A 25,826-nucleotide genomic window follows, 5' to 3' on the forward strand; every position below is an offset into this window, starting at 1 on the left:
ATATGATGCCGTAGCATTCCCACCACTGGAACCAGATAGAAGCATAGCCCATGTTTGAGAGGTGGTGGGATGTGACAGTGACAGGGCTAGGTCATTGGTATGCATGTCATACCCCCAAGAAACCATCTGTACTGATGCAGGCCCTGTTGTGTTTTGGCATGTGGTGCTAACCACAGAGTGTAGCTAGTGCGCTTCCACGTTCGCTTAGCATTGGATGCCGCTGGTGGTGTCAGCCTCTCAGTTTGCACCTGGAATCGGAGCACTGCGAATCTAGGAGGGAAACGAAGGATTATATCTTCGTCCATCTATTTTATCGAAATAAGTCTACGCTAGCTATTACCATTCATTAGGTACTTCTGTACATATCTGGCTAAAGTGTGTGCTCGGACACTTAGCCAAAAATGCCAGTTGAATGTGTGAAATATACTTTGAACAGAGGGTGTCCATTGGTCCATCCATTTCTATTTATTTATTTAAAATATTTATACCCTACCTTTCTGTTTTCGGCTCAAGGTGGCTTAGAAATCCAAGATTAAAACATACCCCCTTGGCTTCCCCCCCGATGACTGCAGCTTCTCCCACCCACCCCCGTCAAGTCACAACAGACTTATGACAACCCCATAGGGAAGGAGTGTCGAACATAAAGTCCAGGGGCCGGGAATGGCCCGTCCGGGGCTCTTACCCCGTCCAAAGCAACTGGCATGTATGGAAATGTAAGGTATTCCCCCTTTGAGAAAAACTAATCTTGCATATGATTAAATACATTTATTAGGGCTTTTGTGGGCTCCCCAGTAAATTAGTTGCTTTCATTGCCAGGAATCAATTGCTTTTGTTTGTATTTTGAGTTAAAAAAAAATAATAAATTGGGTTTTCCTGTGTCCTTATAAAGTTTATATCTCCAGTATCTGGCGTTACTTTTTATGACACACAGGGTCCAGCTCGACAAAGTGACATTTATGTCAGATCTGGCCCTTGTAATAATTGAGTTCGACACCCCTGCCATAGGGTTTTCAAGGCAAGAGACATTCAGAGGTGGTTTGCCATTGCTTGCCACTGATGGTGACCCTGGTATTCCTTGGTGGTCTCCCATCCAAATACTGACCAGGACTAACCTTGCTTAGCTTCCAAGGTCTGATGAGATCAGGCTAGCCTGGGTTATCCAGGTCAGGACTACGACAGTCTACCCTCCATCAAAGAAGAAGAAGAAGAGATTGGATTTATACCCCACCCTTCACTACCCAAAGGTGTCTCAGAGCGGCTTACAAACTCCTTTCCCTTCCCCTCCCCACAACAAACACCCTGTGAGGTAGGTGGGGCTGAGAGAGCTCTTGACAGAAACTGCTCTTTTTCAAGAACAGCTCTTATCAGAACTACGGCTTGCCCAAGGTCATCCAGCCAGGTGCAAGTGGAGGAGTGGGGAATCAAACCCGGTTCTCCCAGATTAGAGTCCGCACACTTAACCGCTACACCAAACTTAACCACTACACTCAAAATCTCTCACAGACAAAATTACGTTACAGCACCTCCTAGAAACTAATAGGGAGGATACCTCCCCACCTCCTTAGGGATCCTGTTCTATAGGATGGAGGATACCATATAAAAATGTAGGCTCCGGTGGATGCAAGGTGAGCAAGTTTCTAACCCTTGTGAATGCCTAGGAAGGCTTGAAAGTGTGTGGAAGAAGTCCCTGTAGAAATATCAGACACCAGGGTGGCAGGTAAGGGGGTTGTCTGTAAGATTTCCAATGATTGGGTTGGGGAAGTAGAACCACGGTGTCAAACTCATTTCTTACGAGGGCCGGATCTGACATAAATGCCACTTTGTCGGGCTGGGGCATGTTTGCCTTAAAACGTAATGCCAAGTACCAGAGATATAAACTGTATAAAGGACAGCAGCTGGTAAGTTCTGAGTTGGTGTATCTTCACTGCAAGGCCCTCTGGGCTGGGAAGGGGGTGCAAAGGAAAACCCATATGGGCGGACTGGAGAGCCAGTGGTGCAGCGCTGGGCAGACTCTCCCATGCTGCATGACTGCTGCAGACGAGGTGGTTCCACCATGCTGGAGCCACAATCAGAGTGGCTCCGCCCACTCCTCCCTGATCAGTCTCCTGTTCCCTCAATTGCACTAGTAGTTGCTTGCAGGCCTCATGAGAGCCCTGGAAGGGCTGGTTCCAGCCCCCGGGCCTTATGTTTGACACCCCTGGAGTAGAGCTTTGGTGCACAGACATCTTCCTCCCTGGCCTCATTTGAATGATCTTTCCAGCTTAGGGTCAGGATTTCGACCACATGCAAAATTCTAAGGGATTTTGTTTGTTTTGTTTGCAAATTAAGCCAGGAAGCGAGCCGTGGATCTCTCGCATCCTTTAATTTACTTGTGCTCGTGAGTTGTGGACGGTGAGCAGCGTCAGTGATGTTTTGTCCTGGTCCCTGATTGGACGAAGGTGTCCAAAGTCTCATAGATTTAAAACAAAAGGTCCCTTCTCCTAAGCTGCTGCATCGGGTTCACCAGCCTGGTCGGTCTCTGCTCTCCCGAAAGAGCTCCTTTCCCGAGATTTCCATGCCTGATTAATTGCCACAGTTTGCTGGATAAGAATAAAGACAAATGATTATTTAAACCTGCTTACATACCATGACTTTCCTCCCTCGATCTGTGCTAGAGTGCCAGTTGATGAAGACGGAGCGACCCAAACCGAACACATTCATCATCAGATGCCTCCAGTGGACCACAGTAATTGAAAGAACGTTTCATGTGGAGACTCCAGAGGAGCGGTATGTTCTCTCCTGACTTGAATGCAGAAGCAACTTGCGAAAGCAGATGCAAATGTTCAGCATTATTAGTGCGAGCCGCCTTCTCGGAGCTTGCTTTTCCTTTTTTTTTTTAATAATTGCTCTGGTGTTGTGGGTTTTAGAGTTTCATTTCCTATGAAGTTCACTTTTGTGGATGTCAGTGGGAGGCATGTGGCGGAGAAGAGGATGGAGAAGGAGCTCGCTGCTGGATCTGGCTCGGATCCAGGCTAGATGATTTCGGGGGTGCGAATATTTCTCTCCACGGAGCATGATGTTCTCGCGTCCTCCCTCCTGCGGAAGCCTGGAATGCACCCCCAATCTCTCTTTTGGCCCCCAGAACACAATTTCGGTGGAGGGAATTTCAGACTGCTGCAGGAGGGAAGGGGGGGGGGATTGCACTTTGTGAGTGGAAACTCTTGTGCCTGCAGACACTTTTAGCTTGGATCCAACCCTCCATGTGTGCACACACATGGCTAGATGCAGGGCTGTTTTTTCTGGGGGAATGTGGTGGAACGGAGTTCCTGAACCTCTTCATGTAAACAACATTTTCAAAAAAATGTTTAAGAGTTTATGATATTGTTGCAAAGAACCCCATGTGTTTCTCCTTCATTTCCCTCTTGAGAGTTTCGGCACCTCTTTTCCCAGACAAAAAGCCCGGGATTAGGTGCATCATTCACTCATTCAGGTTTGGGACGGGCATTAAATCTGGTAGCCAGTACGACCTGTGTGAAATCCATGTGCCTGTCTCCAAGTTAGGATTTAAAATATTTTAGGAATGCTCGGAGTGATTCCAGATGATGGGGCTGGTTATCCCCTTTCCGTTCTTTATTTAAGGAAATCTACACAGCACATAGGCTTTTATTTTATTTTATTTTATTTTATTTTATTGAGTTTTAATAATTTTTATCAAACCCCCTCCTCTCCCCTCCCCCCGGAAAGGCGCCTCTCCTCCTTCCCGCCCCCCTCCTTGCGTGGCCCCTCTGGCAAAAGGCTCCGCAGGCTTAACCCTTCCAGCGCTGCAGAGACATGAAAAACGCCTCCTGCCTTCTCCCGGAGGAGAGTTCCCGAGTGGGTCTGAAGCGGTGGAATGGACTTTCAGACCACAGAAGGGTTTATTTAAGGTGTGCGCTTTCGTGTGCCTGGATGCCAAGAAGTGTGCCTGGCAGACCAAACCTCCTACCTTGGGTAAACTCGCGTTGGTCTTAAAGGTGCCACTGGACTCAAAGTTTGCTCTCCGTGAGGAGTTTCAGTCAGTTTCAGCTTCAAGAGTCCCACTCGGGCCTCCCAATCTCCTCCCCTGCTCCCTGTCTTGGGCCCGGCCGATCTCCTATCCCCAACCCACCCCGGCTCCGGCGGCGAGGCCTGAGTGCCTTCCAGCCGCCGGCCCGCCAGTTCCCAGAGCGTTCTCTGCGCGTGCGCAGGGAATGCTCTTTTAATTATTACTTTTTACCTAATGTAAATATTTTTTTCAACTTTTAGCATTTTTGTGCACACGTGGGGACTGGCCCACGTGTGCACAAACCTGCCCCAGCCCCCCAGCTGCCCCCGGAGCGCTGATTTAGCGATCCGCACTCCGGGGGCAACTTGGCTATTAGATATATAGATAACCATGGTTGAAGTACACGAGAACGAAAAACATTCAATGCTTTAGGAAGAGACGACTATAATTTAAAATGTGAGGTTGATCTGGCTGCCATATCTGTCACCCCATTGATGGCTGGGGTTGATTCGGCTGATCCGGCTGGTGCCCCCTACCTCCCTCACTGCTCCATGTGCATCCCGGAAGAGGACAGCCATCCCAGACGGGAGGAATGTACCATTCTTCGGTCAAGGGTATACGATAGCTGTGCTCCCCTGGTAGAAACTAAAAAAGCAAACCCTCAAGGTTATTCTCTTTTAAAGATTCCGGTATCCAGGAGACCTGCATACTTTGGGTAATTTCTCTTTCTGTGTTTTTCCTCCACAGCCTCCATATCTGAGGCCTTGTTCTGTGTTTGACAGGTGCAAGAGTGATTGGGTGTGTCCCCCCCCCTCCAACGGTGGTTCCCACTCCTCTGACAGAGGTTCAGCACTCCTGTGTTTAGTATTAGTTAGGGGTGTAAATATTGTTTTTAAAAGCAGCTGTTTAAACAGTAATTAGAAACAGCCTGTGATACGGGGAAGGGGGACTGACCCTACAAAGCCACTCGGTTTCCAATGACTCTCCAGCTCATTATGGAGGTTCTTACTGTTTAAATGTTTATCAGAATAAATAAATTATAAGCAGATCTTTGTCATTTTTATCATCTAATCGTTTTACAGCCCCAGTACTTGGCATTTGCATTTCGTATTTGTATTTTTTTTTAATGATGCCATCTCTTTCCCTTCGGTCATGGAGGTTCAGAGTGGTCTACAAACTTATGCACTGATAAACAGAGTGAAAAACTAGACACTAAATTTAAAAAAGGGCAATGGCCCTGTCTTGGATAGCCCAGGCAAGCCCGATCTCATCAGATGTCAGAAGCTAAGCAGGGATGACCCTGGCAAGTACTTGGATGGGAGACCTCCAAGGAATACTAGCAGTCGGGAGGTGGGGGCAGGCTTTACTCAGCCACCTCTCTGAATATCCTCCAGGCCCCCAGTAGGGGTCAGTTACCAGAGGTTGCCATGACTTCCAGGTGCTCACACATGCACATGCACGTATTTTAAAAATGCAAAAACAAAAGGGGGGGGCAAAGAGTTCACAGTGCCTCCCATGGCCATTTCAGCAGGGGCTTTTGCAGGTGCCAACGAGCAAATGGGCAGAATCAACAACTGCCTGTACACGTGCAGTCTCCGTCTCCGTTGCAACTCCTGCCTTGTGGAAAGGCCTGCACGAGGTCAGGGAAGCTCCCACACTCCTAGATTTCTGCAAACCGTGCAAAAACAGAACTATTCAAGAGAGCTTTTCTGCATGGGTAATAGGATTGCACTGTACAAAACAGTTCACAAACTTACTTGGATAAATGGTATAAGAACATAAGAGGTCATATTGGATCAGGCCCACCATCCAGTTCAACACTCAGTCACACAGAGGCCAAAAAAAACCCCAGGTGCCATCAGGAGGTCCACCAGCAGGGCCAGAAGCCCTCCCACCGTGTTCCCTCAAGCACCAAGAAGACAGAGCATCACTGCCCCAGACAGAGTATTCCATCTAGACCTTTTGGCTAATAGCCACTGATGGACCTCTGCTCCATATGTCTATCCAATCCCCTCTTGAACGTGTTTATGCTTGTAGCTGCCACCACTTCCTGTGGCGGTGAATTCCATATATTAATTACTCTTCGGCCCCTTGTTTTCGCCGCAAACCCCATGGCAGGCTAAACCTTTTAAACCATTCTCTCTTGCCTGTACCTCTCACCCTGAGAGCCAGTACAGTGTAGTGGTTAGGAGTGTTGTTGAATTTTTAAAAATCTCTTCTATGCTTGGCTTCCCTGGTCTGTTTCCCACCCCCGTCTCCTGCGCCTGTACACGTGCAGTCTCCGTCTCCGTTGCAACCCCTGCCTTGTGGAAAGGCCTGCCCGGGGAAGTCAGGGAAACTCCCACTCTCCTAGATTTCTGCAAACCGTGCAAAAACAGAACTATTCAAGAGAGCTTTTCTGCATGGGTAATAGGATTGCACTGCACAAAACAGTTCACAAACTTACTTGGATAAATGATATAAGAACATAAGAGGTAATATTGGATCAGGCCCACCACCCAGTCCAACACTCAGTCACACAGAGGCCAAAAAATCCCCCAGGTGCCATCAGGAGGTCCACCAGCAGGGCCAGAACTTCAGAAGCCCTCCCACTGTGTCCCCCCAAACACCAAGAAGACAGAGCATCACTGCCCCAGACAGAGTATTCCATCTAGACCTTGTGGCTAATAACCACTGATGGGCCTCTGCTCCATATGTCTATCCAATCCACTCTTGAACGTGTTTATGTTTGTAGCTGCCACCACCTCCTGTGGCAGTGAATTCCATATATTAATTACTCTTCGACCCCTTGTTTTCGCCGCAAACCCCATGGCAGGCTAAACCTTTTAAACCATTCTCTCTTGCCTGTACCTCTCACCCTGAAAGCCAGTACAGTGTAGTGGTTAGGAGTGTTGTTGAATTTTTTAAAAATCTCTTCTATGCTTGGCTTCCCTGGTCTGTTTCCCACCCCCGTCTCCTGCAACTTAAGAACATGAGAAGCCATGCTGGATCAAGCCAACGGCCCATCCAGTCCAACACTTTGTGTCACATAGTGGCCCTAATCCAGGTGCCATCAGGAGGTCCACTATCAAGGCCAGAACTCCAGACTCCCTCCCACTCTTGCCCCCCCCCAGCACCAAGAAGGCAGAGGATCACGGCCCCAGATATAGCGTCCCAACTATACCTTGTGGCTAAGAGCCACTCATGGACCTCTGTTCTTAAGAACATAAGAGAAGCCATGTTGGATCAGGCCAATGGTGAGAGCCAGTTTGGTGTAGTGGTTAAGTGCGCGGACTCTAATCTGGGAGAACCGATTTTGATTCCCCACTCCTCCACTTGCACCTGCTGATGTGACCTTGGGTCAGTCACAAGCTCTGGCACAGCTGTCCTTGAAAAAGAGCAGTTTCTGTCAGAGTTCTCTCAGCCCCACCCACCTCACCGGGTGTCTGTTGTGGGGAGGGGAAGGGAAAGGAGTTTGTAAGCCGTTCTGAGACTCCAAGTGAAGGGTGGGGTATAAATCCAATCTCTTCTTCTTCTTCCAATCCAACACCCTGGTTCACACAGTGGGCAAAGCCCAGGTGCCATCAGGAGGGCCACCAATGGGGCCAGAACTCCAGAAGCCCTCCCACTGTTGCCCCCCAAAACTGCGGTCTATACTACTGTGTATAGCTTATATAAGTGGGATCCTATTTGTAATTTCTTTATCGCTTAATGTATCATAAACTATGTTTCGGTTCTTTCTGGTGGTTCCAGACTTCTGAAATCCTAATGTGTCAGTTATTGAGTGCCCCATTTTCTTGCATTATTACAGTTTTACATAGTATATATTGTAAAAGCTGCTTGAGAACATGAGTGGGAAGGCCGATGATGGGTTGACATGCCACTCCCCTCATCTGTTGGTTTGTTATTAACGCCATGTTGCTGCCTCGTTTTTTTTTTTCTTAGGGAAGAATGGACAAAAGCCATCCAAACAGTAGCAGACAGCCTAAAGAAGCAGGAGGAAGAAATAATGGATTTTCGATCTGGTTCCCCCAGTGATAATTCAGGTGCTGAAGAAATGGAAATTTCTATGACAAAACCAAAACATAAAGTGGTAAGTGTTGTGTTAAGGTAGACGTCCCCCCCCCCTCCATTTCCATTATTAGCAGCTTTACTGAAGTCTAATATCAGGAGAGGCTAGGTTGAAGACTCCACGCGCTACCATTGTGGTTTTCAGAGAGCTAATTACTGTCAAACTAGTGTTGGGAAAACCTAGCTCCAAATCTCTGCTTTGCCACGGAGCTCACAGAGTGACCGCGGGCTGGGGCATAGCCATGATTTTCCCAATTGGAGTGCACGTATATAAGTCGGGGGGGGGAGCCCGGGTCGACCGGGTTTCTTCCTGCTTCTTTCAGCCGCAGGAGGCATGAAGCTGCAGAGCAAAGTTTGAGTCCAGTGGCACCTTTAAAACCAACAAAGTTTTGTTCTGGGTGTACTGCAAGACTGAGCAGTTTTTATCCTTTTATTTCAGTTGTGTATTCTGGGAGGCTGCTGGAAAGGTTGCCGCCGTGATCTGTAAAAGCACAGAATCTTTCCAAGCTCTTGGTCCTATTCCTTTGTTTATGTGTTTTCGGAAGCCTTCCTGCAAGCGTCTAACCCTCTTAAATCCTGTCCTCAACAGACTATGAATGAATTCGAATATCTTAAGCTGCTGGGGAAAGGCACCTTCGGGAAGGTTATTCTGGTGAAAGAGAAAGCGACGGGACGGTATTACGCTATGAAAATCCTGAAGAAGGAAGTAATTGTAGCAAAGGTGGGACACAGGACTTTTCCAGGTTCTTCTCCATTGGCCTCAGTTCTTGTTGAGTGAGAAGAGGTGGAGCAGGAAAGAGGAAACAAGGCAATACATGGCCAGCAAGATCGGTATCTTCTAGTGGCTCAGGCCAGCAAGCTAGGTTGACTGACAGGGAGTACCACCTGACCTAATCTGACCGATTGGTGCCAGGAGGCTTCCATTAATGGTGTGGCTGATTTCCTGCAGTTTGTTGCTGTGGCTCAGACTGGAGTGATGCATGGACTGAATCCCTGCCTGATGCTTCCAAGGTCATGAGTTCAAGACTCCATGTGGGCTCATCCTGAAAGTCTTTTTCCTGTTAGCTTGGTTCTTTTGCAGCAATCTTTATTTTTAAAAAAATCCCTTCTGTCCGTGAGATCTGTTTTTCCTGCGAAGAGGTACTTTGACCTTTAAAGGCTTCATACTGTTCTGCAAAGTTTTCAGGAAAGGCTTCATACTGTTCTGCAAAATTTTCAGGAAAGGCTTCATATTGTTCTGCAAAATTTTCAGGAAAGGCAGTTATGTATACAGAACATTTCTAGGCCACCTCTCAGGGTAAGGGAAGCAAGTCTAGAGAAGAGAGCGGCTGCCTTGCTCTTCAGCACCTCCCTTGCCCGTGGCCAGAGGTGGTATTGCAGCTACCTGATGAGCAGGGATAAAATGAAACAAGGAAGCAACAGTGTTCCTAGAGAACTCCTCAAGATGAGTTAAAACAGTCCCCAGTGTGGGACCTGTGGGCGCCATGGCGCCTGCCAACACCCTTCTTGTTGCCTGTCAAGTGTTTTTAGAAAGGGGATGCGCCCAGCGGGGCTTCTGATTGGCCATTGGAGATCCAATTGGCAGTGCCGATTAAAATAATGTTGTTTCCATGGCCGCTCTTTCCCAGCATATTTAAAAAATTATACCCCACTTTTCTCTACCTTTAAGGACTCTCAAAGTGGTTTACAGTTGCCTTCCCTTCCTTTCCCCCCAACTGTCTCCTTGTGAGGTAGGTGGGGCTGAGAGAGTTCTGACTCTGAGAGAACCGTGACTGACCCAAGGTCACCCAGCTGGTTATTCTGGTGTATGTGTTCGGCTCCACCTCCCACCGTGGCCATTTTGTGGTTGCGCCCACAACCCTGTGTCAGAATTCTAAATGGTTGTGGACCCCTGAATTTAAACAATGCTATAAAATCTTAAAGACAAGCCGGAAAAAGACAAGCTTGGGAAATTAAAAACAACATAAAACAACATTCAGCCGCCTAACGTGATATCCATAAAAATGGCACTAGAGCTAGAGGCAGACCATAAAACCAGGTGCATAAAAAGTTCAGAAGCCTGGGGAAGAAGATATTCTTTGCCCTGACACCTGAAAGACAGTAATGTAGGTGCCAAGTCAGCCTCAAGCATTCCAAAGGTCATGTGCCTCCGCTGAAAAAGACCTGTCTCTAGTTCCACATCCCTAACCTCTGCAGGTAGGGGCACAAAGAGAGCTTGGTGTAGTGGTTAAGAGCAGCGGACTCTAATCTGGAGAGCTGGGTTTGATTCCCCACTCCTCCTCCACATGAAGCCAGCTGGGTGACCTTGGGCCAGTCACAGTTCTCTCAGAGCTCTCCCAGCTCCACCTACCTCACAGGGTGCCTGTTGTGGGGAGAGGAAGGGAAGGCGATTGTAATGCCACTTTGAGACTCCTTAAAGGTAGAGAAAAGCAGGGTATAAAAACCAGCTCTTCTAATCTGGAGAGCCGGATTTGATTCCCCATTCCTCCTCCACATGAAGCCAGCTGGGTGACTTTGGGCCAGTCACAGTTCTCTCTCAGCCCCACCTACTTCACAAGGTGCCTGTTGTGGGGAGAGAAAGGGAAGGAGATTGTAAGCCGCTCTGAGACTCCTTTGGGTAGCGAAGAGCGGGGTATAAAAACCAACTCTTCTTCTCCTCTAAGGAGGATCTGAATTGGCAGGTGGGACGTTACCACTGCTGTTGTATCCACAGTTATAAATCTTGCATATCGTTTTTGTTGGAGCCATTTTGTTACCTCCCACCCTCTCTTTCTTCTCCATTTATACTCTCAGCTGCCTCTGTGTGCAGCTCTGTCTTTCTCTCTCCCTTTTTCTCTGATCACCTTCCCTTGTCAGTGGGCTATATTGGGGAAGAGGGAAGGGGGGGAGAATGGGTGGTGGCGTTAGTTTCCAGTTACATTTACTGTCCTGTGAGAGCCAGTTTGGTGTAGTGGTTAAGTGCGTGGACTCTAATCTGGGAGAACCGGGTTTGATTCCCCACTCCTCCACTTGCACCTGCTGATGTGACCTTGGGTCAGTCACAAGCTCTGGCACAGCTGTCCTTGAAAAAGAGCAGTTTGTGTCAGAGTTCTCTAGGCCCAACCCACCTCACAGGGTGTCTGTTGTGGGGAGGGGAAGGGAAGGGAAGGGAGTCTGTAAGCCGCTCTGAGACACCTTTGGGTAGTGAAGGGCGGGGTATAAATCCAATCTCTTCTTCTTCTTCTCTTCTGTGTGAGGTAAAAATCGTAATTAAAAAAAATACTCCGTGTAACCATTGTTTATTCGTTGGGTTTCACCGCAGGATGAAGTGGCACATACCCTGACAGAAAACCGGGTTTTACAGAACTCTAGGCATCCTTTCTTAACAGTGAGTATTTTATTTATTTAAAACATTTCTCTGCCACCTTTCCACCCAAACAGGGTCCCCAAGATAGCGAACACCAAAAAATTTAAATATTTCAACACTTAAAGAACGCATTTAAAGTAAAGTCTGTATAAAATTATTCAATCAAGACACATAATTATGGACACACATATTCTTTCATGTGTTCTTCCTTAAGAAAAACGTGTGAGATTGGGAGGAGGTTGACGACTCTACATTCACACAGGTTCAATTCCTTGCTCTGTCGCAGAAGCTGGCTGGGTCACCACAGGCCAGTCGCGCACACTCGGCCTAACCTACCTCACAGGGTCGTTGTGAGGAAAAAGTAGAGGTGAGGAGAATGATGCAAGCTGCTTTGGGGAGACAGGCAAGGTATAAATAAAGTTAATGTCATATTTTTTTTAAGAAATGTGTATGTGAAGGGAAGGTGTTGCTCACAAAATAAAATACTCAGAGGATACAATCCAGAGTCCAGCATGGCTTCAGCTGCCCGACTTCTGTCCAGTGCATTTTAAGGGCCGGCGTCTCCTCCTGCTCTGGATTGGGTCAGTTCAAGCCTTGGGCTTGTGCCTTTCCAGGCACGCGTCAAAGTAGGGATGCAGTTCTGGTTTTGTAGGGTGCATGCCAACCGTTGTTCGCTGGGTCGGACATAATAGCCTCTGTGGTTTGACTAAAACAAGAAGTGAGGGAACGAATTGACAGGCATCAGGGGAAGAGGATTGGGATGTTAGAGTTTTGAGAACATCAGAAGTGCCCTGCTGGATCAGATGAATGGTCCATCTAGTCCAGCATCCTGTCTCAGACAGTGGCCAGCCAGTTCCTCTGGAGGTCCATCAACAGGGCAGAGAGGTCAAGGCACTAAGCCTCTGACTCCCAGAGCCAGGAGGCACCATCAGGGGAAGGCCTCGGCCTCTATGCCCTGTTGTTGGCCCTCCAGAGGAACTGGCTGGCCACTGTGTGAGGCAGGATGCTGGACTAGATGAACCACTGGTCTGATCCAGCAGGGCTCTTCTTATGTTCTTATTGGAGAAGGCCTCGGCTTCTGTGCCCTGTTGTTGGCCCTCCAAGGGAACTGGTTGGCCATTGTGTGAGGCAGGATGCTGGACTAGATGGGCCACTGGTCTGATCCAGCAGGGCTCTACTTATGTTCAAGACCTTCCCTTGATGTTGCCTCCGGGCATTGAGATTCAGAGGCGAATTGCCTCTGACTGTGGAGGCTCCCTGTAATCACTGTGGCTAGTAGACAGTGACACTGATAAATCTCTCTCCAGGAAGCTGTCGGATCCCCTTTTAAAGCTATGCCTCTGGCCATCACTACATCCTCCAGCAGCGAATTCCACATTTTAATCACTCACTGTGTATAGAAGTATTTCCTTTTTGTCCATCCTGAATAAGAAGATTGGGAATGTTGTGTCTGGATATGTGTTTACAGCGGGGCACGGCAATATATCAATAGCAAAATGGGATTATAGTGTGTACTAGGTTTTTAGGTACACCGCCTTTCTCTGCATCTGACAAAGGGAGCGTTGGCTCTTGAAAACTTATACTCTGGAAATCTACTGGACTCGGCTCTTGCTCGTCTTTCTCTGTGTACGTCTTCCCCCCCCCTTTTTAAATGCCTTTCTAATGGAGTGTTCCCAAGCTCACCAACACACCTCGCAAGTTTCAGAGACATCCCTGACTCGAACGGATCTCTCCCTCCCTCCATTGTTACCTTTCGGAAAGTCCCCGGTTCTCAGCAAGTGTTTCCGAATGTGCCAGACTTGAATTTGCGGCTTTGTTTAAGCAGCTGGCAGGTTCGGTGGCTGTGCCGGCCTGGTCCACAAGAGAGAGCTTTGTTCTCTTATCTCTCTTTCTCCGGTCAACATGTGGAATGTGATGGGGGAGAAATAGCACCTGATTACTGGTACGAGCAGTACTAGAGAGTCTGTGCTTGGACCAGCGTTGATGAAACAGCCGCCCGTCTCCTCTCTCTCACTGTTCTAACTCTGTTGTTGTCGTCGTTCTCGTCTTCCCCCACTCCAGGTCCCCTATTTTGAATCCGTGCCTTTGATTTTAGAAACCCGTATCTGAAAACCATGATTGTTAATGGCCTATGAGGACATTATGTACATATCTGCTGGTTGCGTCTCATAATAAATCAGGGGAATGTTTCCTGGTAGATTGTGGCTGATTACTCTGGGGACTGCCAGGCTATCCAGGGGTAGTCGGCTCTTGACTAACTTGCTAACACCAGAGTCACATAACAGGCATTAAAGGGGCTCAGTGAAACCAGTCTGAATCCAGAGCCCCATACTCACCTTTGTTGCTGCTCTTCCATCACTTAGGAGGCCATTGGGAAGGGTGCATTGTGGGGCACTGTTGCTTGGGCAGGCGCCATCTGTTGGGCAGATGGCACCATCCTGCATCAAGGTCACCCCGTAGTGAAAAGTGCCTTGTCCCCCATTGGAACCCATGGAGGAGGGGGGCACCTTCTTTGGGGGCCCATAGAATTGGACCCCCTGGTCCAATCTTTTTGAAACTTGGGGGTTTTTTTGGAGGTTTGGTGCCCCTACCTCAAAAAGAAGAAGAAGAAGAGATTGGATTTATACCCCGCCCTTCACTTGGAGTCTCAGAGTGGCTTACAAACTCCTTTCCCTTCCCCTTCCCACAACAGACACCCTGTGAGGTGGGTGGGGCTGAGAGAACTCTGACACAAACTGCTCTTTTTCAAGGACAGCTGTGCCAGAGCTTGTGACTGACCCAAGGACACATCAGCAGGTGCAAGTGGAGGAGTGGGGACTCAAACCCTGTTCTCCCACATTAGAGTCCACACACTTAACCACTACACCAAACTGGCTCCCCCCTACACCAAACAGCCCCCCCCGCCCCAAAAACCCCTGGATCAGTTCTCCATTATACCCTATGAGGCCCATTGGTCATATTGGTCCCCATAGGGTATAATGGAGCCAGAAAAATTCAGGATTTTTTGGAAACCCCAAATCCAAATTCCAAATTGGGATTTGGGAATGTCAGAAAATACCAATTTTTTGGGGTTCAATATACCTGAACCCGAAAAATACAGATTTTTTTTTTTTGCACTTCCCTAGTCACGATCTTTATAATGTTAATAATGTTAATAATTCCAGAGGAGTAGCCATGTTAGTCTGTGGTAGAAAAATCAGAGAGAAATCCTATCGAACCTTAAGGACTAAGCAGACTTATTCCAGCATCAGCTTTAGTTAACTCACATCATCAGATACGCCTGATAAAACATTAGTCTTGAAGGTGCTTGTGGATTCCTATTTGACAGTGATCTTTGAGTCTAGTGAGGATGTAAGGATGGTTAGGGAACACAGAAGAACACCCTCACTGACCTTCCTGGCCACCCATTGTGAGTTGCAAGATTACCTGGCTTCAAAGCTCTGTTTACAGCTTTTCGGGCCCAAGGGGCTTTGTGTAGTGAAACGTGCCTTGCTCCTTTGTATTAAGCACAGTGGGGGGGACAATGAAGGACCTTGCCTTGAGCTGGCCATGGTTACAGAGGAACCCAGCTCACTTTGGACCTCTGTATAATTTATAAAAGACAAACTAGCAGTCATCTGGGCTGCAGCGTTGCACTTGGATTTTGGGAACCTTAGGACCAAATGCCGGATCTCTTGGCCTCTGCGAGGCCTCCTGCTCACTGGCTTGGTTTCCCATCTGTAACGTGGGAGTTGTAGTGGCTTGAGAAAAAAGCCATGTCGATGTGAAAAGAAGTAAGTATCATGGGCAGGGGCGGTCTTAGTAAGTCTGAGGTCCTGGGCCAAAGTCCAGTACTGAGCCCTAGAATCACTGATCCCCCCCCACACACCAGCCCTCCCTCCAGGGCCCCAGCATGGGCAGCCTTTGCGCCGTTTTAGCTGGCTGCCTGAGCCCTGGACAGGGTGAGCGTAAGCAGTTGCCATTGTAAGCAGGCAGCCCAAGTCCCAGATGGGACGGGTGTGAGTGGCAGCAGAGGGAGTCTGCTGTTTTTCTTCCACCCCTCCGTGGAGGAGGTGGAGCTGTGGGCCCAGTCCGGCCATGCCTTTTGCCTGTTGGCTAAGACTGCCCCAAACACAGACAGTTCTCAGAAGATAACAGAAGTGTAACTAAAAGGGCCTGTACAGATAGTGATCAGTAAATTACTTGACAGCAGTAGGTAGATTCCAAATCGGACTTCGCTGAAAGAAAGCAATCTGGTTGCATCTCACGACAGCGATGCCTGGTAAAATGCATTATTATTTATGGTTCTATTTATTTTTATCGTCTGCAGCATAAGCCACATCTCCTTGTCTGGCTCTGAAACCCCAGCTGTAGCTTCTGGGCCGCAGCCCAAGCAAAACAAAACTTGAGGGCATGTCGAACCAAGCTGCTGGTTCTCGTGATGCCGGAATGTGCCTGACGCAAGGAGGCACTGGCATTTGGGGCGGGAAATGAGTGGGGGGGAGATGTCCGCCCCCTCTGCTTCCCTTTGCACGTTCTGTGTTTGTGACCTGAGGCTGGGCAGGTTCACAGGGATGAGATTTCTCGGCTGTCATCAAGGAGTTGCAGCAGCAAGAACTGAGGTGGGGGGAGGATAACGATGCTTAAATAGAATAGACACGTTTCGCCAGCAGTCTGCTGGGGTCTAGCAACTTGCGACTGCCAAAAATAATCATTGAATGTCATAAGATTATCTCAGAAATATCCATCTTTTTAGTCTGAGCTGTGGACCAGCATAATGGCCTTATCTCAGGAACTGGAACACACCCACCCCCGTGTCTGATCTCGCCCTCTCACTGTGCCCAGATATGCGAGTCATCCCTCGGTCATCCTAGCCCCCGTTGCTCCTAGCTCCCGTGCCCCCTTAGTACCCCCATCCCGAATGGCAGATCCAATTTTAAGGCTCAAGTTGTGTTGGGTATTACAAGTTAAATTACACTCAGTATATCTGGGGTTAAATGTTTGTTTGTGTTGCTCACAGGAAGTCAGATGTGTTTCATGTAGCCAATGCTGTTTTGGAAGTACAAGCCCGGGAAAATTCTCCCTGATCTAGGAGTTTCATTGGAAGTAAAGTGTCAAAGTATTTTAGCATTTTATGGCTTCTCTTCCCGTCTTTGTTTGGAGTTCTGAAGCAGAAAGAAGAGCAGCCATTATCCCTCTTCTAGTCTTGTCTTTTGTAGTGTAAGGATGTAGGAGATTTAGCTCCGTTGTTATTTTCATCCCAGTTACCCTTCCCTATGCTAGAATGTAGTAAAAACTTTCTATTTTAAACACGCATGGACTCTGAGTCTGAATTATTTTACTCTGGCACTGCTAAGCTATTTTATCTCTGCTAAATACCAAGTTTTAAACCCAACAAGTTGGCATCACGGGTGTGCATTTGGATATTGCCGGTCCAAAACTGCCCGAAATTCCCTGTTCAGTTTCAGGTCAGGTATTGCCGATCCGAAACTCAACAGGGGATTTCAGACTCTGTTTCGGACTGGAAATATGCAAATGCACACCTTAGTTTGCATGGTGTTGAGAGCTTCTTTCGTGTGCGGCTAGCTCCTTCCCCTTGCTAGCGTCTGAACTTTGGAACTCGGTACATCCGTGCCTGTGTTGATCAACACCGTCGGCTCTGTGCAGCTATTTTTCTTGGATTTGGGGTGGGGAGGGGAACATATGAAACGTTTCTCTGGAACATGCAGGGGTCATTTCGTAGAAAAAGAGGTGCAGGAGCTCATTAGCATAACTTATTTGCATATGCCACACCCCCTGACATCATCGGAAGTGTGTCAAAAGGCAACACCCACCGCTCAGGTGCCACTGGACTGTTTTGGATTGCTAGCTATTGGGGGGGGGGACATGCAGATCTGTCCTCGCAGAGGAGGGAGAGCTTGTACCTGAATAAAACTTGGTCTTAAAGGTGCCACTGGGCTGCTTTGGACCGGGGGGGCTCTGCAACTTACCTGGCTGCTTCTTGCTTTGACTGAGGGCTGCTGGGAGCAGGGGGGTGGGGCTTGTTGCATGTGCCCACCCCCTGGGCTCTTTACTGCCGGAGCTCCGCTCTTGTGCGCTCCTGCAGGAAATGACCCCTGGGAACATGTACCAGAGTGCAACCTATGTATGTTTTTCTCATCATGTGTGAAGGGCCACCTATGTGTGTCGTTTCGCCCTTGACCCTATTGAAGGCTAGGAAATAGTGGTAAGGGAAGGATCAGGATCCCGAGTGCAAGTGTTTAAAGGTTAAACTTACCAAACTGTACTGAGAGCCAGTTTAGTGTAGTGTTTAGGACCACGGACTCTAATCTGGGAGAACCGGGTTTGATTCCCCACTCCTCCACATGCAGCTGCTGGTGTGACCTTGGGTCAGTCACAAATTCTCAAAGAGCTGTTCTCTCAAGAGCAGTCCTCAAAAAAGCTCTCTCAGCCCCACCTGCCTCACAGAGTGGGGAGGGGAAGGGAAAGGGATTGTAAGCCGCTCTGAGACTCTTTTGGGTAGTGAAGGGCAGGGTATAAATATCCAGTCTCTCTCCTACTATGAGAATCATTCTTTGCTCACCCAGATGATTCAGGTGGATGTTCGCAAATTTATATGTGCCTCACGAGGACGTATTTCAGGATGCGTCCCAACACTAGCTTGGATCCCACCTCGATTTCTGCAGGCACAAAGAGGGAAGGGCGATTTTTGCCAATCCCCCCATCCCATGGGAGACCTAATTTTGCCCCAGGCTATTCCCGGGGTGGGGGGAGTCCCCTATCCCCTAGGAACACCATTTCAGGGTGTGTTTGGGGCTGCCAAAGAAGGGAGGCATCATCTTGGCTGGATCCAAGCCTACGTACTGTATTTGGTCAAGGAGGTATCTGAAATTTGAGTTTTTACTGCCTTTAATAGGAATCATTTTAAAACACGTAGGTATAAGAAAACCTTTAACGTATGGGCCAGATGTATTCTGCATGTTTGCCACTGTAACATGCATACAGAGAACTTTAATAATTGCAGAACTGAACATCTTAAAATCTCTAGCTTTTGTTCGTGTGTCTGTGTGTGTTGTTCTCTTTAAAAGCCAAGGTTATAGCCCTCATGGTTGAAAACTGTCAGCCGTGCCAGTCACATCTCAAACGCCTGGAAAGGTTAAGCAGAGTCCAAGTAGGTTGGCTTACTACATGCCCCTGGTTGCTGTGAGAAATAGGTTGCTGAACTAGATGGACCCTCGGTCTGATCCCGCAGGGCCGCGCTTCCGTTCTCTTGGCTCATTGTCTTGGAAACGAGATCATGCATAACCACAATAAAATATCGCTGCTACATCGCCACCTTTGCACGTCTTATCCCGGGTCCTAACTGAATGCATATGGTGAGCGGTAAAAGGTTTATCTTCATTTAGTAACTTGTCCTTTAACAGAAACACCCAAACCTGAATTAAGTCCATTTTGTTCTCTTATTGGTCAAGAAAATGTACCTTAAGACATATAGGGATCGGTAACACATGATACATTAGGGGACTGTTTCCCTGCAGATTGTGGATGATTACTCTGGGGACAGCTAGACTGTCCTGGGATAGAAGGATCAAAAAGAATGTGGACAAAATCGAGAGGGCGCAGAAGAGAGCGACGAGGATGATCAGGGGTCTGGAGACTGAGCCCTACAAGGAAAGGCTAAGGGCCCTGGGAATGTTTAGTTTGGAGAAGAGGAGGTTGAGGGGGGACATGATTGCTCTCTTTAAATATCCGAAAGGCTGTCATTTGGAGGAGGGCAAGGAGCTGTTCCAGTTGGCAGCAGAGGAGAGGACCCAAAGCAACGGGTTTAAATTACATGCAGAAAGGTATCGGCTGGATATTAGGGAAAACTTTTTCACAGTCAGAGTGGTTCAGAGGTGGAATCGGCTGCCTAGGGAGGTGATCAGTTCCCCTTCACTGGCAGCTTTCAAGAAGAGGCTGGATGAATATTTGTCAGAGATGCTCTAGGCTGGTCCTGCATTGGGCAGGGGGTTGGACTAGATGGCCTGTATTGCCCCTTCCACCTCTATGATTCTAGTATTCTATGCTCACCTACTGTGTTCGAATTCCAGCTTGGGTTGCAGATTCAGAGGGTGGCTTCAGCTGAGCCACAAGTCGCTCGAACCCAATTCTCTAGCGGGCAATGTGGAAATAATAGCAGCTGAAAACGACTGTACTGATACAGTCTAGATATAGGTTAAAAAGAACCCCAACAACTTGGTTTTAAAGAAAACGACACACCTTATTTTAAAAAACCCGTCTTCTTTTGCAGGCCTTAAAGTATTCCTTTCAGACGCATGACCGGCTGTGCTTCGTCATGGAGTACGCCAACGGAGGGGAGGTAAGAGTCACGTCCGTCTCTGTCAAATGTTCTCCTGTGTTCGGCGTTTGACCTCCGTGTACTATTTTAGTGGCCTGCAAGCGCTCGGAGCGTGTCGTAGCAGGCCTCGGTGGCGGAACACACGCTTCCCACGCAGAGGGTCCCTAGTTCAATCCCCTGGCATCTCTGTTTAACAGGATATCAGGTAGCAAGGCCAGGGAAGACTCAGGACCCCTGGAGGGCCACTGCTAATCAATACGTGGCAAGCCTAGTGGCCTGCCTTGATCTAAGGCAACCTTTGATGAGAAAGACAGGTGAATGTCTCCGACGTGTAATCACGGCTGCAGTCCTCATGCGTGTGCCCATTGTGAATTAAGAACCTTTTACTTGGAGGGGGAACGTGTTCAGGATTACGTGGGAAGAAGGATGATGGTTTGCGTTTGACCCAGGGAAAGGCGAACGTTTGTCCTCTGTCCCAGAGCATTGTGAGTCAGCTTAAAAGATAGGGAATCTGGCTTCCTGTCCTTCCAAAATGACACACTGTTGTCTTCCCAGTGCAAACTGAGAGAGACACAGGGAAGCAGGGAAGAGAGGATATGACATTAGAGGCCCCCTCTTCGTGTACAGATTGACGTGCACCGTGGAATTCCAAAGACCTTCGTGGTATAGCCTGGGTTAGCAGGAAGGAACAAAAGACGCTAATGAAAAGCCAGCAAAGGTTTTTGGAGAAGGGTATTCTTTTCTGCCCAAACCTGGATGACCCAGACTAGCCTGATCTCATCAGGTTTAGGAAGCTAAGCAGGGTCGGCCCTGGTTAGTGCTTGGATGGGAGACCACCAAGGAAGTCCAGGGTTGCTACGCAGAGGCAGGCAACGGCGAACCACCTCTGTCTGTCTCTTGCCTTGAACACTCGACAAGATCAGCATAAGTCAGATGTGACTTGGCACTCTCCACCACCCGTTTTCAAAGGCCCTGGTCTGGAAGGTTGGGGATAGCCCGATCTCATAAGAACATAAGAACATAAGAGATGCCAATGTTGGATCAGGCCAAAGGCCCATCCAGTCCAACACTCCGTATCACACAGTGGCCAGAAATACCAGGTGCCATCAGGAGGTCCACCAGTGGGGCCAGGACATTAGAAGCCCTCCCACTGTTGCCCCCCCCCAAGCACCAAGAATACAGAGCATCCCTTGCCCCAGAGTCCCTATCTGAAGATATATTGTTTCAGTTACTGAGGAAGTTCTTCGAAACGGAGTTCTTAATATCCGGATTCTCCGTTTTATCATTCTTCATACGTCTTCATCACAAGAGGAAACTTTTCTACTTTAAAATTGGACTTGACTGTGCTTACATGATTGGAATTGTGTCAATGTTTTGGTCTTTACTGAACCAGTGTTAGCGTCTTCTTCACACAGACCGCTGTTTCCTTGTAGGCCTCTCTCCTCAGCCTGTGGAAAAGAGATCTGATTCCCAGTTTGTGCCACAGCCCGGGGCATACTCACTTTCTGATAGGCCACGATGAGAGAGAGCAGGGAGATGGTCTTCCCAGTGCCCGAGGGCATCTCCAGCACGCCATGGCCCTGGCAGGGGAGCACACACACTTTTCTAGTGTATGATTTGTAAAGTAGGGAGCTGGGAGGGGAAATTTAACAAAGAACTGGATAGAAACTAAACCCGTGTCTCTAGATTGCTTAGTGAGTCATCAGCGTAGTCCAAAGCATGGTCTCGGTGTGCCTTCTGAGTTCAAGGAGAGGAATGGCAAAGCCTAGCAGACCTGCTTGTATAACCAGACTTTGGTATACCAAAAATGAGCCCTAGGACAGACTGTGGTAAGGGATGAAGATACTCTGTGGGCAACAGAGAGCTGTACTGGAGAGTATATGGACTTGAGTCAGCCCCCCGGCTTTTCACTTTTTTAAATTTGCCATGCTCAGCATCATGTGAAGCTAGCAAATGGTGCCTCTTTTACAGCTGTTCTTCCACCTATCGCGGGAGCGCGTCTTTTCTGAAGACCGGGCCCGCTTTTACGGAGCCGAGATTGTATCGGCGCTGGACTACCTACATTCAGAAAAGAACGTGGTCTATAGGGACTTAAAGGTATGTCAGAGGTGGTGGGTTTCCGGAAGCCAGCCCCAGCGTGGTTCTCTCTAAAATCCCTTCGGTGAGGTTTGTGTTGTTAATTCTGTTATGATCCTGCAAAGAATAATAGTGTTTTGGTCAGCTCTCTGTATTAACAGCAACTTCCAGAGATGCCTGTGATGAAGTGGATTCTGGTTCGGGGATGCTTATGGGAAAACGGATTTGTTAGTCTTGAATTGTCACAAGACTCTTTGTTGTTTTGGCTGCGGAGGGATTAATGGCGATCCTCCTGACATGGGATTTATTGTAGTGCAATTTATTGGGGTTAAAATAATACCTCACGAGTTCCCCCCCCCTACAGTGATGGGGGTAAACATTGCTAAGTACCCAGAGAGGTTTAGACCCTCCCTGTTTTCATAGAAAGACCATCTGATTAACATTCCGCAGGACTGGTGTGAGTGACTCAGTATGCAAAAATGTGTGTGTATATGGAGGGGGGGGGGAAGAATCACTCCATTGGAAACAGGCTCTAGGTGATGTGAAAACACTGACTTCTTCCGCCCAAAACTACATTTTTATTTATTTATTTTTGGGGACGGACTGGATGACATTTCGCCACCTTGAGTTATGCCAAAATCTGGCCCGAGGTAGTGAATACCATTCTTCATCATCTGCTTTCAGTCTCAGCAGGACATGTGGACTGCAAATGAACTAAATTAAGAAATACATCCCAAATGCAATTTGCTACCAATCAGTCTTCATTACAGTCCACAAGCCGTGTATACAATAAAACCAGTGGAGCGTTCACGCTACAAACCACTCTCGCCTATATTGTACAGTCTTACTTACACGTACGACAGAATTAAAACTAACATGCGACTTGTATGCTAGGACTTACCTCTACCCAAATTCTTATGGCAGTGGAGGGAAATTTGGCAACTTGCAGAGTAACTCTCTGATTAACTCCAGCCAGTAACATTTCTACAACTTTCTGCTCCATGAAACATCCCCCCCTTCCCTTAATAGGTTCTAATAAATGCAAATGTGCTTGCCTGTGAAATTTACAGTGAAACAATGCACATGCCAGTGTTTCAATCAAATCATCCGAATGGGGACAAAATCTGTAATTAGTGGGAATCTGCTTATATCTTGCAATCAACAGAGCTGGTGCGTGTGGGCTTTTTCGTGCCGTTGTCAAAGGGCTGAACTGCTGGGGAGAGAAGAGGCACTTTCTTTTGAGTGTCAGAACTGCTTAAATAGAAGGGGAAGGTTCCTTCAGCTGGAGAAAGGCTCCTTGGAGGATACTTAGATCGACCCAATTCTGTCTTATTTAACTTGAGGAAAGGCCTTGGCTCAGTGGTAGAGCATCTGTCTGGTATGCCAAAGGCCCCAGGTTCAATTCCCCGGTACTTACCGTTGAAAGGATTAGGTAGCAGGTGATGTGAAAGACCTCTACCTGACTCCCGGGAGAGCCACTGTCAGTCTAAGTGGACAATCGACCCCCAGGAGAGCCACTGTCAGTCTAAGTGGACAATACTGAACTTGATGGACCGATGGGCTGACTCAGTATAAGTCAGCTTCCTGTATACCTGTGTGTTCGCCTGCCTGCCAGCCCTGAGCTATTTGGGAAGGGGCTGTGGCTCAGTGGAAGAGCCTCCGCTTGGCATGCAGAAGGTCCCAGGTTCAATCCCCAGCATCTTCCATTAAAAGGACCAGGTAGTAGGTGACGTGAAAGCCTGGAAGAGCCACTGCCGGTCAGAGGAGACAAGGCCGTCCTTGGTAGACCAGTAGTGTGATTCAATATAAGGCAGCTTCATATGTTCATGTGGACGTTTTGAGGACTGCAGCAATTCCCTTCAACAGATCACATCACAAAGGGGTGAGACTATTTGGTTAATTTGAAGGGAGGCATAACTTCAAGGGGAGAAAGGGGGGGAGCATTCCAAGAGAGTGTGGAGAGCTGCGCAAGCACACGCTCGAGATTTCTGCATTGTCCCATCAATCAACGAGCCGCCTTCTTTAATGTGATTTTAATTTTGTTTTGTTTTGTTTTAATTTTTTAAGTTGGAAAACTTGATGCTGGACAAAGACGGGCACATAAAGATAACGGATTTCGGGTTGTGCAAAGAAGGGATCAAGGACGGAGCGACGATGAAGACTTTCTGCGGCACGCCGGAGTATCTTGCACCGGAGGTACTTTGATTTTGGGCCGCCTTGCGCATTCGCAGCTGAACTGAATGGCTTCGATCCTGGACCTTTGCCTTGCATGCTTCTCTCTGGGTGCTGCAGAGGCTGTCCTTGGCCATGAAGTCCCCCTTCTTCTGAAACTAGACGCTTGCGCTTGCAGTTGCCCAGAGGCCCCCAGGCTTTTAGAGCCGTGGAGCACCTTTGAAATCCTGACACAGGATGCTGGGTGCAGCCTCAAAATGGCTGCAGTGGGAGGTGGAGCCACGTGCACAAGATGGCTGCCATAGGAGGTGGAGCCACATGCACAAGATGGCTGCCATAGGAGGTGGAGCGACATGCACAAGATGGCTGCCATAGGAGGTGGAGCCACTTGCAGAAAATGGCTGCCACAGGAAGCAGAGCCATTAGGTACAATACCTGTGCATGAGGAGAACTTTATGCGCATGGCTGCTGTCTTCCTAATTAGGAATGCTGGAAAAGCAGTGTCCCTTAGCATGCCCACGACACTGTTCCCCTATTTATGTGAGTGTGCCTAGGTAAGTGGGCGGTGCCAGCTCATTTGATGATCCTCTTCCCTTTACTCACGCATTGCTGCGCACACACAATGAGTAAGTGACATGCCGTCTTAAGATAGTTTCAGAGGGTAGCCATGTTGGTCTGTAGGAGAGGAGCCGGATTCGAGTGCAGTAGCACCTTAGAGACCAAGAAGGTTGTCAGGGTACGCACTTTCAAGAGTCAAAATTTCCCCTGTCAGATAGTCTGACAATGTCGATATCTCTGTCATTGGCTGTATGCGCTTGAGATTCAAAGTTGTCTTACTAGTGCAGAACACAGGGGGAGGCGCTGTGGCTCAGTGGTGGAGCATCTGCTTGGCTTGCAGAAGGTCCCAGGTTCAATCGCGTCTTCGGAACCGGGTTTAGAGTGTTTCAATCTGCTCAGTCTGGACGAAGTGGACAGATTACTTGTGTCTGTGCGCCCAACCACATGCGACTTTGATCCGTGCCCCTCCTGGCTCATTAAAGCGGGACATGAGGGGTTACGAGGTGCACTGCGGGAGATTATCAACATGTCCCTCTCGGAGGGACAGTTCCCGAGTGCGCTCAAGGAGGCGATGGTCCGCCCTCTCCTGAAAAAACCAACTCTGGACCCGGCCGAATTGGCCAACTATCAGCCGGTGTCCAATTTGCCCTATTTGGGCAAACTTATTGAGAGGGCGGTGGCGCTACAGCTACAGAGTTTTCTGGAGGATGCTTCAGTCTTAGATCCCTTCCAGTCCGGTTTCCGCCCTGGTCATGGGACTGAGACGGCCTTGGTCGCCCTGACTGATGATCTCCGACAGCACCTGGATCGAGGTGGTGTGGCGGCATTGCTGTTGTTAGATCTTTCAGCCGCATTCGATACGGTCGACTATCAGCTGCTGACCCATCGCCTCGCCAACGTGGGGATTCAGGGGCTTGCTCTTCAATGGTTTGCCTCTTTCCTCCAAGGTCGGGGACAAAGGGTGGCCATTGGGGACCGACGATCCCATAGGTATCCCCTTGAGTGTGGGGTACCCCAGGGAGCAGTACTGTCCCCGATGCTATTTAACATCTATATGTGCCCCCTTGCCCAGATTGCCCGGAGTTATGGGCTTGGGTGTCATCCATATGCAGATAATAAATTCCAATGTTAATGTACACCATGACCATATTAATCAATATGCAGATGACACCCAGCTCTATCTGATGCTGGGTGGCCGGTCGGACTCGAGCCCTGATGACCTTCATCGGGCGTTAGAAGCTGTGGCTGGTTGGCTCCGGCTGAGCCAATTGAAACTAAACCCAGTGAAGACGGAGGTCATGGGC

At 48.4% G+C, this 25,826-nt stretch overlaps 1 protein-coding gene across 1 annotated transcript in view; it reads left to right on the plus strand.

The window, feature by feature from the left end:
• The window catches only part of AKT1 (v-akt murine thymoma viral oncogene homolog 1), a 181,584-nt gene that overhangs the window by 124,017 nt on the left and 31,741 nt on the right, over window positions 1–25,826 (plus strand). The window contains exons 4-10 of the mRNA XM_015408584.1: window positions 2,655–2,766; window positions 7,928–8,075; window positions 8,643–8,774; window positions 11,355–11,420; window positions 19,669–19,737; window positions 21,688–21,813; window positions 23,860–23,988. Of these exons, the coding sequence (XP_015264070.1) occupies window positions 2,655–2,766; window positions 7,928–8,075; window positions 8,643–8,774; window positions 11,355–11,420; window positions 19,669–19,737; window positions 21,688–21,813; window positions 23,860–23,988 (782 nt within the window). The remainder of the gene's footprint in view (window positions 1–2,654; window positions 2,767–7,927; window positions 8,076–8,642; window positions 8,775–11,354; window positions 11,421–19,668; window positions 19,738–21,687; window positions 21,814–23,859; window positions 23,989–25,826) is intronic.

The sequence above is a fragment of the Gekko japonicus genome, unplaced genomic scaffold (assembly GCF_001447785.1).
Source record: "Gekko japonicus isolate JY-2015 unplaced genomic scaffold, Gekko_japonicus_V1.1 scaffold1419, whole genome shotgun sequence".
Lineage (NCBI taxonomy): Eukaryota > Metazoa > Chordata > Lepidosauria > Squamata > Gekkonidae > Gekko > Gekko japonicus.